The sequence below is a fragment of the Hylaeus anthracinus genome, unplaced genomic scaffold (genome assembly GCF_026225885.1).
Source record: "Hylaeus anthracinus isolate JK02 unplaced genomic scaffold, UHH_iyHylAnth1.0_haploid 4, whole genome shotgun sequence".
Taxonomy (NCBI): domain Eukaryota; kingdom Metazoa; phylum Arthropoda; class Insecta; order Hymenoptera; family Colletidae; genus Hylaeus; species Hylaeus anthracinus.
This window is the reverse complement of record NW_026535289.1, coordinates 12506992-12524114: the sequence shown is the minus strand read 5'-3', so window position 1 is coordinate 12524114 and position 17123 is coordinate 12506992. Positions and strand designations below refer to the sequence as shown.

Here is a 17123-nt window from a genome sequence, read left to right as displayed (position 1 = left end):
ATAATGATCGAATTAATCAATTCATTGATATTACCGAGAAATAAATGTGTTTTATGGTTACCCACTGTCCTTGATATTTAATAACAATTATGACACATGCATAACATACCTACATAACATGTTCCTACACCGTTCTATCCATCGTCGCATTAATTTCTATGTTAAATTTCAATGAAATATTAATTTCTCAATTCTTTAGTTCCATCGAATCGTTGTAATTGTTCGAATGATAAGTATTTTTACCATCTGAGTACTCGGATTATAAACGAATCTAAATCGCGAACATGTGCAACAGAATTGTTTACTGTAGCAACAGGAAATAAATTATTATTTTTACTTCTTGTGCTAAAAAAAGAAAAGAAAATTTAAAGCTTCTCGCCTTTTACATTTGTTAGTAGACACACAAACATTGTGGCAGACTCTGCCTCGGTCATACTGTTATCTGACATTTCAATTTTGATACACAGAACGATCGTGATTAACAATTCGTAAAATAACAACCAATCTCGATGACCTTGATATTTAACCATTTATAATTTGTTTCGATTGATTGACAAGGAAGGTCGCTGCATCACAGAAATTAGTAGCGTCATCTAGCGTTGTCTGTATCATAAAATTATCTTAAACAGTTGCATACTTTTTGTAGAAAATCACTTATCGAGTGTTGAACTATTACTTATTAAATATTTATTATCAAGTTTCGAGACGAATTCTGAATTTATTATTTCATAAATAAACTGATTTCGATCCATCTCTTAATTTACACGATTCTAATCGATCGAGTCTGCTTCTGTGGACGATAACGTTTTACATAAAAGACCATCGATTTAAAAAAAACGTTGTTAATGCAGAATTTCTATAGTAACATCAACAAAAAGTGACGTACGTGACTAAATAGAGAAAATCGAATTTCCCGCTTTGCGAGCATACGTAATTGTCTGGCGTCTAAAGCTGATAGAGCGTTGAACGCCATCTTTATTGGTCTTGGGAGACGCGCGGGGTACAGCGGTGAATGTGTCAAATCGCGAGATTCACAATATCTGGATGAACATGGTGTTTATACAGGAAAGGTGATTTTCACGTCTAATTTCGATGTAAGTAACATGTCGTGTTCGACGACGTTAACGTAAAGTATTGTGCGGATGGAAACGCGAGAATTTGTGTCGGTCAATATCGCTTCCAGTACGAGATTTGGTGTTGCGAGCAGCCATCGTTTCTAATGGGAAAACTCCCTCGAAGTGACAAACATGTGATAAAAATCAACGATAGCGATAATTCCCCCGTTTCCCTGTAACCCGTTCTTTCGTTTCACGACGACTAGCAAAGAGCTGTCGGAAAGTTTATTTTAAGAGGCACTTGACAATAGGTACCATCCATTTTGTTTATGCACCTCCGGCACGTTTCGTTCCAAAAACATCCGCGTCTCGCTCGCATTCTCTCGTTTTTTAAACGTTCCTCGTAAAATCATGGAATTCACGTGCGATAGATTTGACCCGTTTCGAAGAACGATTACGATGTCTTCTGTGAGTCTGCTACGTTTTCGACAAATATTTTTATCAACAAAACAATTACAAAACAATTATCGTGACCGCCATAGCTACACGGAGTGTTTTGATTTCGTGTTTATCGTTATGTGTCACAGGTCCCGTTTGCGATTTTAATTATATCGTAAAATATCTATGTCTATGATTATTATCTTCAGCATGTCTATGACTTCGAACAGAATATTAGAGTTTTTATGGACAATTGTGAATACAAGAGATTGTATCAATATCATAATTATTACAACTATGAACTACAAGTTAAATTTGACTGTCAACTGAAAAATCTAACTTATGCCTTCAATTCTCAGGTGCAAAAAATAAAGTAAAAATGGTTAGCAATGTCTCGCGGGGTACACCCCGCATTCAGGTCTTCAGACCTACGTACGAGGAGTTTAAGGATTTCACAAAATACGTGGAATATATGGAGAGTAAAGGAGCCCATAAAGCTGGTTTAGCAAAAGTAATCCCTCCTCCTGAATGGATTCCTAGGAAAGGAAGTTATAACTTAGATGACTTGAATTTAACTATTCCTGCTCCAATTTGTCAAGTGGTCACTGGCAAACAGGGTCTTTATCAGCAAATTAATATACAAAAGAAGTCGATGACTGTTAAAGAGTATAGCAAGTTAGCTAATTCTGAGCGTTATAGCACTCCACGTCATTTTGATTACGAAGATTTGGAAAGGAAATATTGGAAGAATATAACGTACGTGGCGCCTATATACGGAGCAGATGTTTCCGGGTCGTTAACCGATCCAGACGTGAAGGAATGGAACATTAATCACTTAGGAACAATTCTTGATTATGTAAACAAAGACTATGGTATATCTATCGATGGCGTTAACACGGCATATTTGTATTTCGGAATGTGGAAAACCACGTTCGCATGGCATACGGAGGATATGGATCTGTATTCGATAAATTATTTACATTTTGGTGCTCCAAAAACGTGGTATGCTATACCACCTGAACACGGGCGAAGATTAGAAAGACTTGCCAGTGGTTTCTTCCCTTCGAGTTATCAAAGTTGCCAAGCTTTTCTGCGTCACAAAATGTCTCTTATTTCTCCCCAAATATTAAGGCAATATTCTATTCCATGCAATAAAGTAAGTTTCAATTTGCTTATCCAATGTAAACGAAGACTGTGGATGTAAGAATAGATGTTAATGCGTTAAGTTTTCTTCTAGATAACGCAAGAAGCTGGAGAAATAATGATCACCTTTCCTTATGGTTATCATGCTGGCTTCAATCACGGATTCAATTGTGCGGAATCTACTAATTTTGCTGCGCCACGATGGGTAGAGTACGGTAAACGGGCTACGCAATGTACATGTAGTAAAGATATGGTAAAAATATCTATGGACACCTTCGTGAAGCGTTTCCAGCCAGAAAGGTAAAGAGATCCTTTTACAAAAGCGATTTCTAATCTTTCTCAAAGACTTGGCGTATTAATTAACAATGACGCGTTATAGATACGAATTGTGGCTACGCGGAGAAGATATCGGACCTCATCCCGAGGATCCTAGGCAAACAGCTGCGCCCATGCCTTCTCAGATGGATCTTCTATGTAGCAACAGCAGTAACGGCCAATTGCCGCAAAGCTACCTAAGCGCAGCGCCGAAAAACAAGCGGCACACGATACATAAAAAGAAAAATATTATGGCTACAAATCCGGACGTTGATATGGAGGAACTAGTGAACCGTCCCGATATTCCACCAGACGTAAAGAAAGTTTTACAAGATCTTGAATTAGAAGAAGCAGAAGATCAACCGGACGAACAGCAATTAGAAGTATTAGAAGACATTTGGTTGAAGGCAGGAGAAATGGGTAAAAAATTTGTTTACATATAACTCATTTTTAAACTAAATCCCACTAATTTAATAACGAATTATTTTTGTTATAGATGTTAACGAGGCTTCGGTATACGATGACGGCTACAATCGTAAAAAAAGTCGGAAGCGGAAGAAAAAGAATAACGATAAATCGAAGTCTAAAAGAGAGTCTAACAAAAATGCTGCAGAGCACGTGGCAGTGAAGACTGAAATAAAAGTAGAAGTAGACGACAGCTTCACCTTTCTGTCTCCTGCATTCCCAGAGCAAACGAGTCAGTTGGAAGATAACAATCAAGGTGGTTCCAATATCGCGATACCTAGCGACGCCGTCATCGAAAGTATAAAAGTGGAAGAAATTTCCGATTTCTCAGAGACTACTGAGAAACCAGTTAAAAAGAAGAAGAAGCATTCGAAGTCTGGAGAACCAAAGAAGGGTAAACCAAAGAATGCAAATAAAAAGAAGAATAAACATTTAAATATATCTATCTTCGACAGTAGCGAACCTTTGGACGTATCTGACGCTAATGTACAAAGGCAACTTATGGCTATGCCGAGTATAACTCATAAATCTTTTACCATAAAGGATATTTCGAGTAGTCAGGAGAAGGCGACTCATTTGTCAGGGAATATAATCTTCACCAGTAACGAACTCACCGTGACACCCATCAATGATAACGATAACGAAAGTGTCACGAATAGTAATCACCTCGCCAATTCTACGTATAGCGGTACAAAAGAAGTAGACAAATACGTTGAAACTCCAACAGTTGAACGAACGAAGTTATACCCAAAGAGCGGCAAGAAAACTAGCATCGCTAGAATTAAGTTCGCTAAACAAGCAGCGTTGAAAAACATTTCTTTAGATCAGGTGAAGCCCATTAAGATCGACAAAGCCGTGGAGTCCGAGTATATCGGCAAGGACACGATGATCACGATACAAGATGCAAAGCTGTCAAATTACACCAGCTGCAAAAGTGTGGGAACAATGCTGACGGAAAGATCTATACCCAACTATTCGAAAAAGGATATTATTAAAGCTCCTCGATTGAGCGTTCTAAAGTCAGCGTACAATATATCTGCAACCGAAGTCTCCCCTAAGATCGAATCGGATAAGTCAGCGGGTGACGAGAAAGATGCTTCGTCGAGTACCATAGTAGTTTTACCAAAGACATGGCCTATCGCCAAACCTCAGGAGTCCAAACTCAATCCGAGTATCATGTTCCTGAACCCGAATTTGAACTTCTCCAAGCCACCCATTCTCCAGAAAGAGGTCCCGACACAGGAGTTAGGAAACGACTTGACGTCTTTGGAATCATCGAAATCAGCAACACCGTGCGCCATTCAGATACCTCGCTTGGAAGGCTTCTTCGCGAAGAGTGGAGTATTGGGTCAGTCGTTGACGTCGTCTGTGACTTGCCACAACATCAGAACTGGTACAGACGTCAGAACCCTTGGGAAGAGATCCACTACCGACACGTCAAAAATGATGGCAGACGAATTCTGGAAATTTGGAACCGCCAACAACAGTTCGTTCTTTCCGAAGAACAATACCATGGACGACATGCAGTCTATAAATCTGGAATCTTCTCAGATGTCATCCTCTTCGTCCTCATCGTTGGGTCTATCGGAAAATAGCACGTTCTTCCTGGCCGCGAATTCAAGTACTACGAATGTCTCCCTAAATCCTCAGTCTTCGATGATGATAGACTTCAACAAGAAATGTTTGCAGAAACCTGCTTCGACCGCGAATCCGAAAGGTTCTTCGTACGTGACGATCATACCGAAACCGCAAGATCAGTTGCTTTTGAAGAGACAGTTGAGTCAGAAGGAGAAAACATGTAGCAGAAAATACAAAAGTATAGGCACGATCGTGAATAACTTGAAATCCGCGTCGTGTCACATGGATAATTCGTTAGCGCTTAGCCCAGCCGTTAAGAGTACGAATATAGCTGGTTTCGACATGGATACGCAGTATAGTGTAAATCACTTTACGCCCGAGTTTGAGGCTTCGCAGACCTCTGTTACCATCACGCCCTTGCCAGCAGAGCCACACACAAACGCGGTCGACTCTATGGATGAAACTGAAGGTCAATGTACACAGAAAAGTTCAAAGAATATATACGCTCACATGCCCCCACTGAAGCCCATAAAATTGTCGACGTCAAGGCGAAAGTCGAAAGAGAAATTGAAGAAGTCTACCACCAGGAAAAAAGACAATTCAGAGACCAAGATTACGATCACAAGGGTGAACTCAGACGACTCGAATGTAGTCGCATCCAGCACTATGGACAGACCACCGTCTGTTTCCCATCGCGTGTCGATGATACCTGGTCACATATCCGACATGCTCTATCCCATCGTTCCGAATAACGACTTACTGAAGGCGTTCAACGACTATTGGAGCGCTCAAATCTCCCATTGCGCGATATGCGCTCCATTCACCTCAAGTTGTAACGGACACGGCAGGCTAATGCCGCCAGACTGGAAATATTGCAAGCCCACGGTGTTACCAGAGAGTTCACCGATATGGGTAAGTCTCGTTAGACATCTTAACAGGTCAAACTGTTTGTTATATGTCTAAATACGTATCATGTCTCCAGGTATCTGCAAGCGTTTTCGTAGCGAACTCGAAGGAACAAGTCGTCGAACCGGAAAATGATAAGCTGTTGCGTTGTAGAGAATGTCACGTGACTGTTCACGCCTCCTGTTACGGAATCACCGTATTGCCTACGGATTTACGAAATTGGGCGTGTGATAAATGTAGAGCTGGTAAAACACAGGTGGTAAGTGTCCGTATATTTATTTTACTTTTAATAGGATGAACTATGAAAAACTGGACGTTGAAACCTTCAAGTGTCTTAATTCCCTCATCTGTTTTGTATTTTTCAGATGTGCTGTCTGTGCCCCATGCGAGGCGGTGCTCTGAAACGTACCAGCGATAGTAATTGGGCGCACATACTATGCGCCCTTCTATTACCAGGAGTCACATTTAAAGATGCTATCAATAAGGATCCAATTAACGTGTTAACTATCAGGCCGGAGATTGTTAATCAGATGTGCTGTTACTGCGGGCAAAAGGACGGAGCATGTCTGAATTGTAATCAGTGCAGTAATCTGTTTCATCCATCGTGTGGTCTCATTTCCGGCGCAACGTTCACCATACCAGTATACAATTCACCGGAGCTTCAGGTACCTAAAAAATGTCATGTGTGATCAAGGGTTAAAAGGATTAGTATAAAATAACTATACGAGAGTAACGAATAAATTGCATTTAGGTAACGTGCGACGGGCATGACGATGGGAAAGAAAAGATTCCAACGATTCGACAGGGAGAGATCGTTTGGGCGAAGCATCGCAACACGCGATATTACAAGGCCAAAGTAGACTCCATACACGACACCCTGTTTTATATGGTCACGTTCAGTGACGATAGTTTCAGCGAGGATCTGTATCCATCAGACATAACGGTAATCACATAATCACGCAACGCTTGGAATTTTTTCGTCGTTGTTCTAAATATTATAACCGTTTAATCTTTTATAGAATTACGATCCTGGAAATCCACCGCTTCAAGGGGCGGCAGTAGTCGTAAAATGGACAGATGGAAATTGCTACGATGGTATCTTTGAGGGTACAAATCATAGAATCATGTACACTGTGAGTAGCTCGTGGATTTGTCGAATACGGTTAGCCTTATACGTTATTTTTATTTTTTTTTACACGCCTTTCAGGTAATTTTCGAAGATGGATCGCAACTCGTGCTGAAGCGAAACGAGATTTATAGCTTACAAGAAGATATGCCAAAAAGAGTGCGTTCACGTCTGGTGAGTTTAGTGTTAAACTAATTTGTCTACGAGAAAAAAATACTTGATTGTTCGAGAGAAAAAGAAAAAACGATTCACCTTGCTTTTTCTTCGCTTTTTGTCGCACCTTTTTTTTTTTAACTAATTCTTTTTACCATTATTCACGAATAATTCGAGTGCTTACGTTGATTTTTGTGTTTCAATTGGTTTCATTAAAGTCTGTTGCGACCGAAATGAAGCACCGGTATCATCTGTATGGCACGGAGGATGAATCCGAGGCGCAAAGAAAGGTGAAACAGTCTAAATATTGTGATTAAAAAAAAAAAAATTTATATACGGTTCGATGTAAATAATTAATAGAGACAAGTAATAATTCAGTCGCTGTAAATAATATATAACGGAAAACAAAGTACCTACTTGATTTGGACTTATCTGAAAGTACTCGTTTCAGAATAAGATCCAACGGACAGATTCTACTTTTCTCTTCGTCTTTGTCCAACCCCCCCCCCCTGGCCCACCTTTTTCGCGTTTCCTTTTATCATTCTTTTATTTCGTTCCTTTGAAATATTACGAACGCCGATTATTTTTATCGGTGTCACACTTCCCTTGGTTTTTTTTTTTTTTGTGTATTTACATTTTTCGTTGCTTCACACTTATTGTAAAGAGTATTAACGAAGTTGTCTTCGGTTACGAACATAACTTAAATGTTACGATGTCTCGTGGATAGAAAAAAAAAGAAAAGAAACAAGAAAAGTATTAAGGGTACCGCGTCGTCGATGTAACATGCGCCCCCTCCACTCGTGGTTGTAATTAACCACATTCGAGTTTTTAATCGTAATCGTCACGTAATTAGGAGATAATTACAGACCGTGAAAAATCTTATAAAAAATGGTACCGTAGAGGTTTTCTTACCCCCCTGTATTTACGCAAACAGTTAACGCGTACAGCATAGTAAGCTCTACAAGCCCGTTGAAGACACCGTTCAGCTGGCGATAAGGATTAAAGAAATAATAAAGTCCGCAAAAAATGTATTTCTATATATATCTACATGATAACGTGGATATGAAATTATGCGTTTTTAAGCGAGCAGGTCCATGTGTGTAGTCCAAATGGCATTTTTTACTTTGTTTTACGGATAAGCATCTGACGTTGAGAACTGTTCGGAAGTTTGGATTGCGTAAATTCAAGTAAAGGAGTCACGTTTAACTGTAACATGCTCGGTGGGAAGCATCGGTAGATATGTATCTTAGAGATATTCGTTACGATGATAAACCACATTCAGAAGGGTAACGGAGTGGTTTGCAAATCGACGAAGATACGATAAACGTTTCATTCTTTTGCTTGTATTTTTCTTTGATATTTTGTAAAATCATATATATTATGCGTAAAAAAAAAAAAAAAAAACAAGCATCAATGTATAAAATCATATATCGGTACGATTGTACCGCGAGACACGACAGACTAAATAAGAAGTAACATAATTTTACAAAGTGTAATTCTTGTTCATCAATCGATTTAATTTATTAGATTTTTACGTTATCGTTGTTTTAAACGTTTTATAGGGTATTCGTAATTTAAACACGTAGGTGTACCGTTTCACGACGATCAAGGATGTACAACAACGCGACTGTTGATCCTTCTGACGTGGCGTATCGTGTAAGTCATTTTTAAATAAAGCACCACTGATAAATCGTAGTACATACTCGATTGTCCACGTGTTCATCATCGATTAGTTTATGGAAATTTGTAACGAGAGAGAACAAATATTAAAAAGCGACTCGACCGTGGCACGCGACGTCAATAACGCAGCTTCGTGCAAGCTTATTTTATCGTCAACGATTTGAAATCATATTAATACTCTGTATCGTTTTTGTAAACGGTGTGCTAACAATGGAACTATTCGCATCCAGAAATTTGTATTTAATCGAAACTTTGCGCAATCGTAGGACGCGACAACTTTAAGTACTGACTTCACCCTTTTCATAATATATTTTCGCTAAAAAACAAAAATTGTTTCTTGCATACTTCATTAAGCTCTACGTATGCATAAAGTGTCATTCAAAGTCGACTTTTCGGGTTCGAGTATTTCCCTTGTAAGTAGCGATACACGTTTGTACGTTTTTTCCGTCACCTCCTCTATTCTTTTGCGTTTACAATCATCGATACAAATAAACGTTCGACGAGAACACCATCGACATGTATGTACATTTGTAGAGGAACATTCGTCGTGCGAGATAGTGTTCATATGATCTCTTGAAATTCGTTTCCTAGAAAATTTTATTTATCGTAAAATGAATTATTCGTGCGCGCACGAAGTAAATAATAGTTTTAACTTAAAAATTGTGTAATTTATGCAAAATGAAATTATCACTTTCCCCGACCACTTTATATACCTGTTGAATGAATTAGGTCGCGGGAATTGTATTAGCGTTCTGTCTGTATATGATATAAATAAATAATAATAAAAAAAGGAAAAACTAGAAAAAAAAAAGCGAAAAAGTTAACAATGTATTCAAGCGTAGAGGCAGATTGATACGGCGTACAATAAAAAATAAACATATAAGAAGTGTTTTTCTTTCTGAACCGACCCATACACAAATACTTCTAATGAACTTTGATTTGAATAATAAAATAGAAAGCAATTCAAATTCCCCGCGGAAAATTGGCGTTGCCAAAATACGAACATTATGTTTATACTTGGGAGAATTTTTCAAATTTTGTTCAACTCGGTAGCCATCTCGCGGTGAATTAGGTGGAACTAAAATTCCGACCTCTGTACAGCGCACCACCGGGAAAATGCCCAAGTTTGTCCTCGATTAGTTCCTGTTTATGTCGCTAGATGGCGTGTATTTACCGACATGATACTTTGAAACTAGCGCCATCTAGCGATGAAAGCAGGAACTAATTGAGGAGGACAAACTTGGGCATTTTCCCGGTGGTGCGCTGTACGAAGGTCAGAATTTTAGTTCCACCTATTCGCCGCTAGATGGCTATTCATTTGATAAAAAAAATAGCGGGAACTCGCAAAAGATATGTGACAATTTCAAAGTTTCAAAAGAAGGCTGGTATTTAATAATAAACAGACATCCACTGAGACACATACTTTGTTTAAAGCTTTATACGCATCACTTCGTGCAGTATCAAAATTTCGGTGTGTCCTCCAAAGTTGTATTTTAATTACATTTTTAATTATATTGTAACTGCATTTTTACGATTATCATCGCTATCACGAAACAGTTAAAAATATTCGAGTTCAAAAAGTGATAAAAAAATATGCTTTTTTTCTTAATTACTACGCGGATACCTATGATCTTTACATTATAGAGAAGTACGTTGAATTACAGTACGTCGCTGATTTAACCCTTTTCAATCTTATGTCGAGCGAGACAAGACAAACATACACCAAACATTTTGGGCTGCAAAAGGGTTGGAGCTTTCATTAATTTACAAAAGTCTTTAATTTATAAAATATCGTCGTGAACAAGAAAATAAGTTAATAACACCGTGATACGATAATAGTAAAATATAACGCGTAGATACTAATAATCCGATTAAGTTATCACGTTACCACGAGAAACGTGAAAATGCCACATGCATTTATCCTTCCACTTTTACATATCTTTACGCTATGCGTCTCGCGCAAGCTCGATTCCAAACAAAAAGTTCGAGAACTTCTTATATTCCTTCGTAAGTACGGATCAGTTTTTCAGCACCAAGCTACGTTGATAAATTTTTGAAACTTTCTCATATTAAATAAATAGAGCTTCCATAGAACGAAGCAAAGCGATACAAATTTAACGTCAAAATTGTAGTAGCAGAAAATTAACGCTTTGCGGTTCAATTTCTCGGCAAAATTGTATTTAAATTGGATAAATCTGAGCCGCAAAGAGTCGAACGACCCATAGATCTGTTTCCATGTTGCACAAGAGAACAAGAACATTGCGACATTACAGTGGGGTGGCTACAGTTCCTGGTAGCGGTGCTCGCGACGCCAGTGATGTCACAACCTTTTCGTTCTACGATGAAGTACGAGGTCCCAGAGGAACTCCCGCGATGACATCACCGTTTTGCTAACGAATTCGGCCGGAAACGGCCAACAGCAATACTGGGATCACCGAGATCGGTAACGGTGGTTTATCTTCTGTTCAGTTTACACCAAAGCGCGCTGGCAGTCAACAGGTGCATCAGTACACCGATACCGATGATCAAAATGAGATTGTTCACGACGCTGGTGTCGGCAATGTCCATCTCTTTCAGGAATTGCGTGGGTTTCTTGTAGTGGCAGTAGAAATCGTCGCACTTTAGATCCATCCTACCAAAACCGTAGACAGTGTGCAGAAGACTGTGAAAGCTGGCTCGGAAGTACGATATATGGAACATCCATCGGAACGCTTGCGGAGTGTCCATGTAACGGATGCAAAAGCCAAACACAGAGAACAATACCGCGATTATAGGACCCGCAAACACCGCAATCTGCAAACAGAAGAAAAAGGTACGCGTTACAGATTTGTTTTGCAGAATTTATCTAGTTTAAGAAGTAATATTGGCTTCTTATAGGCTTTACAATGTGTTACAGACTCAAACTATTATAAACACAATCTATTATAGTCCCCACAATCTATCGTAGTTAGCACGATATATCGTTGGCCGAGGCCGAGTCATCGGGCCTCCAACGTATAATAGAATCTGTCTGACTTAAAAATAGAAAAGAGCGGTCGATAAAGCGCGTACCTTAACCGGCGTAGTCGCGCCGATGAAGAAGCCCCAAGCTTGAGCCGTCAAGCTGGCGGCTATACTGACTACCATGAACGATATTATGCGAGGCGTTTCCACGGGTTGGCCCGTTAACCAGTAACTCACAGCCAAATAGGTCGCCGCGCAAGACGCTTGGAACGGTATCTCCACTAGCAGCATACTAATATAATATGGCGCTAACCGATACCATCGATTGAAGTGTTCCCTCGAGAGGATTCGCATTTCCTGTGGGACTGAAATCACAAAAAGAAAAAAAGAAGAAATGTTAGTGTCCCGTTTATTTATTTAATCATTATTAGACTGCGGATCCTTATGCAAAATAAAATATTCGCGAACGTGCCTACAAAAATTGAACCTATATAGGAATTTATTTTATTCTGCAAATATTATAACATGTACTTTACTTTCAATCTTTCTTTTATTTTTGAATATTATTTGCATTTTGTAGCTTCTTGCATATTCGAATTTCCTATAAATGCATAAAGATCCGCAGTCTAATCATTATCTTAATGTATATAGGAGTTTGTAAGGGAAATCAGACAGTTGCGCGCGAAGAACCCATAGAGGGTTGTCCCTAATTCACCCCTCTGAAATGGATCCCAAGCGTTCGAATACACCTTGTATTTCGCTTTCTAAACAGATACTCGATGCGCCTACCGAGTAGACTCTACTCCCTCGGATCAACGAAAACAAAAATGCGTACGGTTGGCAGGAGAGAATGGCCACTACAGATACCGTTAACTCGCCTAAGCGTCGCGAATCAGCCCGAGATATAGCCGCGCCCGGTGTGTTCCTTGACCCAGTTCTTGTCCCACTGGTCCCATTGAAGCGATAGCAACGCAACGAAATAACTATGGAATTATAAAAAAAATCGCCACTCGACTTTCTCGTTGGCACAGCGACTGTATTCGCCGCTTGTGCTCCAATAAATATCGACTCCGATCGCTGGACCTCCTCGATCGACGCGAGCGCTCGTCGTGAATTGAGTCATCGAACCGTGTCTTTCCTCGCTGGAGTAAAAGAAAATTTAGCAACAGCCAGGGATCCGGTTACACAAGTTACATGGCACGCGAGACGAAGATCCAGAATGGAATTTATGAATCGTAAATCTTAGCGGAGTCGTTAATAACAATCGAAGGTCGAGAGAGGTTTGCCAATGTAGCGGTCCGCTGTTATTTACGACTCTGGATTGTGATTCCAGTGACCGAAAGTCGTCCCCGATCATTGAACGCGTAAAAAAAAAAAAAATAAGAAAAAAATGTGAAAAATATTTATACAAGCGGTAAGACTCGAGATACTCGCGTTAACCTCTTGCCTCGTGATTTACATAATTTAAGACTGTGTATGCCATGTGGCTGGCAACGAATTTCTCGCGCGACGAAACGAAACACCGAATCTGTCTGAAACAGATTTAGAAGAGAGTTAGAAGAGAGTTAGAAGAGAGTTCTTAAGATTGATTCTTGTGACCCCTGTAATTCTTGTAACCCCAAGCAACGAGTGGCTACGAAAGGTGACGTTTGAGAAACACTGGTAAGAGAGAGCCTGACAAGGTCGAGATAGTTCTTGGAAAGTGTGCAGGAAGAATAAATTGATAATAAACCGTTTCGTTGGGATGAGCGGGGTACCTACAGGCAAGAGTGACGGCCATTTTCCCAGTGTATACAATCAGCAGCAACGATCCGTAGAGGTAAACGTAATTAGCGAGGACACCGTTTGCTCTGTAACCGCTTCCCATGTAGAGGTAACCGAAGATTACCCCGATCAGCAGGTGACACAGTAAACGCACCACCAGTAACGTGTAGTCCCTCTTTAGGCAAAGCAGCTGTCTCTTGTAAAGCAGATAACACTGGCCGAGGAACCCTGCAGGCGGAGGTGGTTCCTTTGTGGTGTCTGCATTAACAAACGCCAAGGTTAAACATCATTCTCGCTTCCATACATTTTACATAAATATTCCCGATACATCGCTTTGATATCTATTCGTGATACTTGCAAAAGCAAAAAAGGAAATAATTGTAATATTCACGGTTCGAGTTGTTATTGAGACTGATAGATCGAGGAAAAGAAAATGTGATATAAGCCCTGATAGCAAACGTTATAATTACCATCCGACTGCGGCTTCAGAGTGGACGTAGTAACTGGCTTGTCATCCTTATATATTGTTTCCATGGCAGCTGCCAATTTGTCGACGGTGATGCCGTAATCACCGATCGCGACTTCCAACACTGTAACGGAATACGCACACTGGTTACATCTTCGCCAGCTGCCACGCAAATGTCACACTTTGTCTAACGAGAAGAAGGACTCGGTAAATCAAATCGTAGATATTAACAACGTAACGTTCAAGATTGGAATTGGGTCGCGCATGAATTTACAGAATTTTCTTCTCGTCGAATAAAATGTGAATACAGACAAGCCTGACGTACGGAAATCAGCCGGATTGTGATAAGGCGGGCAATCGACACCGATCGAAGACATGTGCGGCAACAACAATTTTACCGGGCCTCTGTATATGCAATATCCACCAGCCACCGCGTAGATAGAGTCGAACATCTCCAAAAGCAACGCGCTCGGTTGGTGTATCGTGCAGATCACCGTGCGCCTTTCCATTTTAGCGAGACGCTTCAGAAGAGCGATACACTGGCTGCAAGATGCCGAATCTAGGCCTGAAACAGAAATCATATTTACTCGTGGTGGATTTCCTCTTCTTAAAAGAGAAAGTTTTCGTTACAAAAATATACATGCCGAATTGAATAAAAACCTCCTCCTTTTCGAAGTCGGTTAAAAAACCATCTCTGCACGTTTATGTTTCTTTCCTAGACACAAGTCAAGAGGGTGCAGCTGCGTACCATCTTGGCTTGTTTAGACAAAGTATGGGACCGATAGGGAAATTCTTTGTTACCGATCTCACTTTCATTCATTCGAGCTGCTTCTAGCGAACAGAACAGACGCGCTCTTCCGTGTGTTTCGAATAAAGTTTTTAAAGTCAAGTTCAAATAAAAGTCTACTCATTCATTCCACCGCTTACATTCCAATAACTCGTCATTTTCTTAAAGTACCAATTTTCTAAGTTCCCGACAACCCAAGTGTCAACTTGATGGCCATTGTAAGTCATCTACGCACACGAGGTTCGATAGCCACACAATTTTTTAGCTTATCATTTTCCTTCAAACAGATTACCGGTGTAACAAGTAGTTGTAATAGCTGTCGAATCGTTATAGCTGGTAACACGTTTCGAAACTGTACGAGATAATTCAAACGTAATTTAAAATGTCCGTGTAATTAGCACGTCTGCCGTCGGCGAAGTGTTAAACTGTTCGAGCCGTTGGAAATGTCACGTTATCTCGCGAGTTTTGCGAATTCGTCGATCGAACAACGAAGTCACGCAATCGCGATGCATCCAGTATCGGAAACGAAGGTCGCGCGTTTCTAGCTGTAATCTCGCTTTCCCACAGTCCGACGACCGCCGCACGCTATTCAAATTAACGGATACGACGGAACGCGAGACGCAAATGCACCTGGAATACAAGTGTATCGTAAGTGCACAGTAATTTATTCAGGAATTCGTTATTCTCGCCCCGTGGTTATTACTAGACTGCGGATCTTTATGCAAAATAAAATGCTCGAGAACGGGCCTACAAAAATTGAACCAAAATAGGAATTTATTTTATTCTGCAAATATTATAACACGAACTTTACTTTCAATCCTTTTAATATTCTCGCGTACTGTTTGCATCTTGTAGTTTCTTGCACATTCGAATTGTAAGTCGCAGTCTAATTGTAATATACGGGTGCTACTTCAATTGTGTGCAATTACATTTGTTCAAATTATTATTACGATGCAAATGTTGTAACATGAACTTTACTTTCAATCTTTTTTAGTTTTCATTTGTTTTCTGATTTTGTCTAGTTATTACTAGTAACTTCTTAGGTTCTGAAATTTCGACGAATTGGAAGGATGCTGTGGATGTGCCCATCACGTTCGAATCTGGAACGAAGTAATGGGAACCGTGCATCGCGAACTATGACAAGATGTTGCGTCACGCGTACCTCTTTCAGAGACCTTGTACAATTTCACGTGAAACGAGCTACGAAACATTTTGTCATTCGTCTTGTAATAAACCGCGTTTCTCAACTCCTCTCGTTCGCCCTAATTCTCCTCCATTTTCACGGATAGCGGTGTAGGGTCTCTAACGTGAACGGCTCGTCTACTTCAAGGATCGCGATTAAAAACTGTTCGAAAAGTCTTCCGCGTTTCTATATCTAAGTTCGCTATCACGAAGTTACTACGGTTACTCGTGATTCTCTTTAATCTTTGCTCAACGATTAGTTTCCAATGTGCAACATAGAATTAAAAGATAATAAGTTCAACAGCAGTCAATAGAAGTTGTTTACAACAAGTGATCTATAAAATCATTACATTAATCTTTGAAACTAGTGTCTTTTTTGTTTATGCTACTTCAAGCTTGTTCTCTAATTTACATATAAATTCCTCTGGCCGATATTAAAATATTCAAGTAGTTTTTTTTTTTTAAAAATGATGTACTATGTCATCCGATGCACTAGTTAGGAGGTGCTCGATACCGTTTGCACCGATAAATAAAAAAATACATCCACGTTTCAAGTAGCTCGAACGTATTGATATGGCGTGAGTAACGTCAAGACAAAAATAACAAAAAATGGCCCACTTAGCGTCCTCGTCGACCGTATTTTCAGCGAGGTTGCATAACGCGACCAATTTATTAAAATTTATTAAGCATTTTAGAAGCATAACCGGATAACCACCAGGTTTCGTAATTACCTGTCGTGGGCTCGTCGAGGAATAATACTGAAGGATTGCTCAAAAGTTCCAGAGCAACGTCGAGACGCTTCTTCTGACCGCCTGACAGTTTTCCGCATAACGTGTCGTAGCAGTGGCTCAGGCCCAGCATTTCGAGCAGCTCTAAAACCTGTCAACACGCAACAGATCGTCGACCTTGATAACAAGTCTCGTAAACGTACACAAAGCTGAAACATTTCACCACCTCCGTTTACGTCAATGCTGTTTAAAGTGCTACACGGAATAACAATTGACTCAAGGATTTAAAAAAGAATGTTTGTGTATACATTTTAACAAGTTCACGCCGGGCGTGTACCACCGGTGGCTCACACTAATATGTCCAATCGGACGGCGTGTACCACCGGTGGCTCAC

At 40.0% G+C, this 17123-nt stretch overlaps 2 protein-coding genes across 3 annotated transcripts in view; one reads left to right on the top strand and one right to left on the bottom strand.

The window, feature by feature from the left end:
* The first annotated feature begins 942 nt into the window (after nucleotides 1-942).
* On the top strand, nucleotides 943-7723 carry LOC128894630 (uncharacterized). Of its 2 annotated transcripts, none has more exons than XM_054156480.1 (11): nucleotides 943-1094; nucleotides 1853-2649; nucleotides 2731-2936; nucleotides 3016-3371; nucleotides 3448-5906; nucleotides 5977-6159; nucleotides 6266-6565; nucleotides 6652-6843; nucleotides 6920-7033; nucleotides 7108-7200; nucleotides 7398-7723. In XM_054156480.1, exons 2-11 carry the CDS (start codon nucleotides 1873-1875, stop codon nucleotides 7494-7496), a joined length of 4779 nt encoding a protein of 1592 aa, XP_054012455.1. In that variant the 5' UTR covers nucleotides 943-1094; nucleotides 1853-1872; the 3' UTR covers nucleotides 7497-7723. The 2 variants fall into 2 exon arrangements, with proteins under 2 accessions (XP_054012455.1, XP_054012456.1); XM_054156481.1 differs by lacking the exon at nucleotides 943-1094 and adding an exon at nucleotides 1221-1523.
* A 2505-nt stretch (nucleotides 7724-10228) lies between these two features.
* LOC128894645 (ATP-binding cassette sub-family G member 1) overlaps nucleotides 10229-17123 on the bottom strand; it is a 31254-nt gene continuing 24359 nt past the window's right edge. The window contains exons 5-10 of the mRNA XM_054156516.1: nucleotides 16733-16880; nucleotides 14358-14597; nucleotides 14037-14156; nucleotides 13564-13824; nucleotides 11911-12167; nucleotides 10229-11652 (exon numbers count right to left, since the gene is read on the bottom strand). Coding sequence (XP_054012491.1) covers nucleotides 11314-11652; nucleotides 11911-12167; nucleotides 13564-13824; nucleotides 14037-14156; nucleotides 14358-14597; nucleotides 16733-16880 — 1365 coding nt within the window. The 3' untranslated portion in view covers nucleotides 10229-11313. The remainder of the gene's footprint in view (nucleotides 11653-11910; nucleotides 12168-13563; nucleotides 13825-14036; nucleotides 14157-14357; nucleotides 14598-16732; nucleotides 16881-17123) is intronic.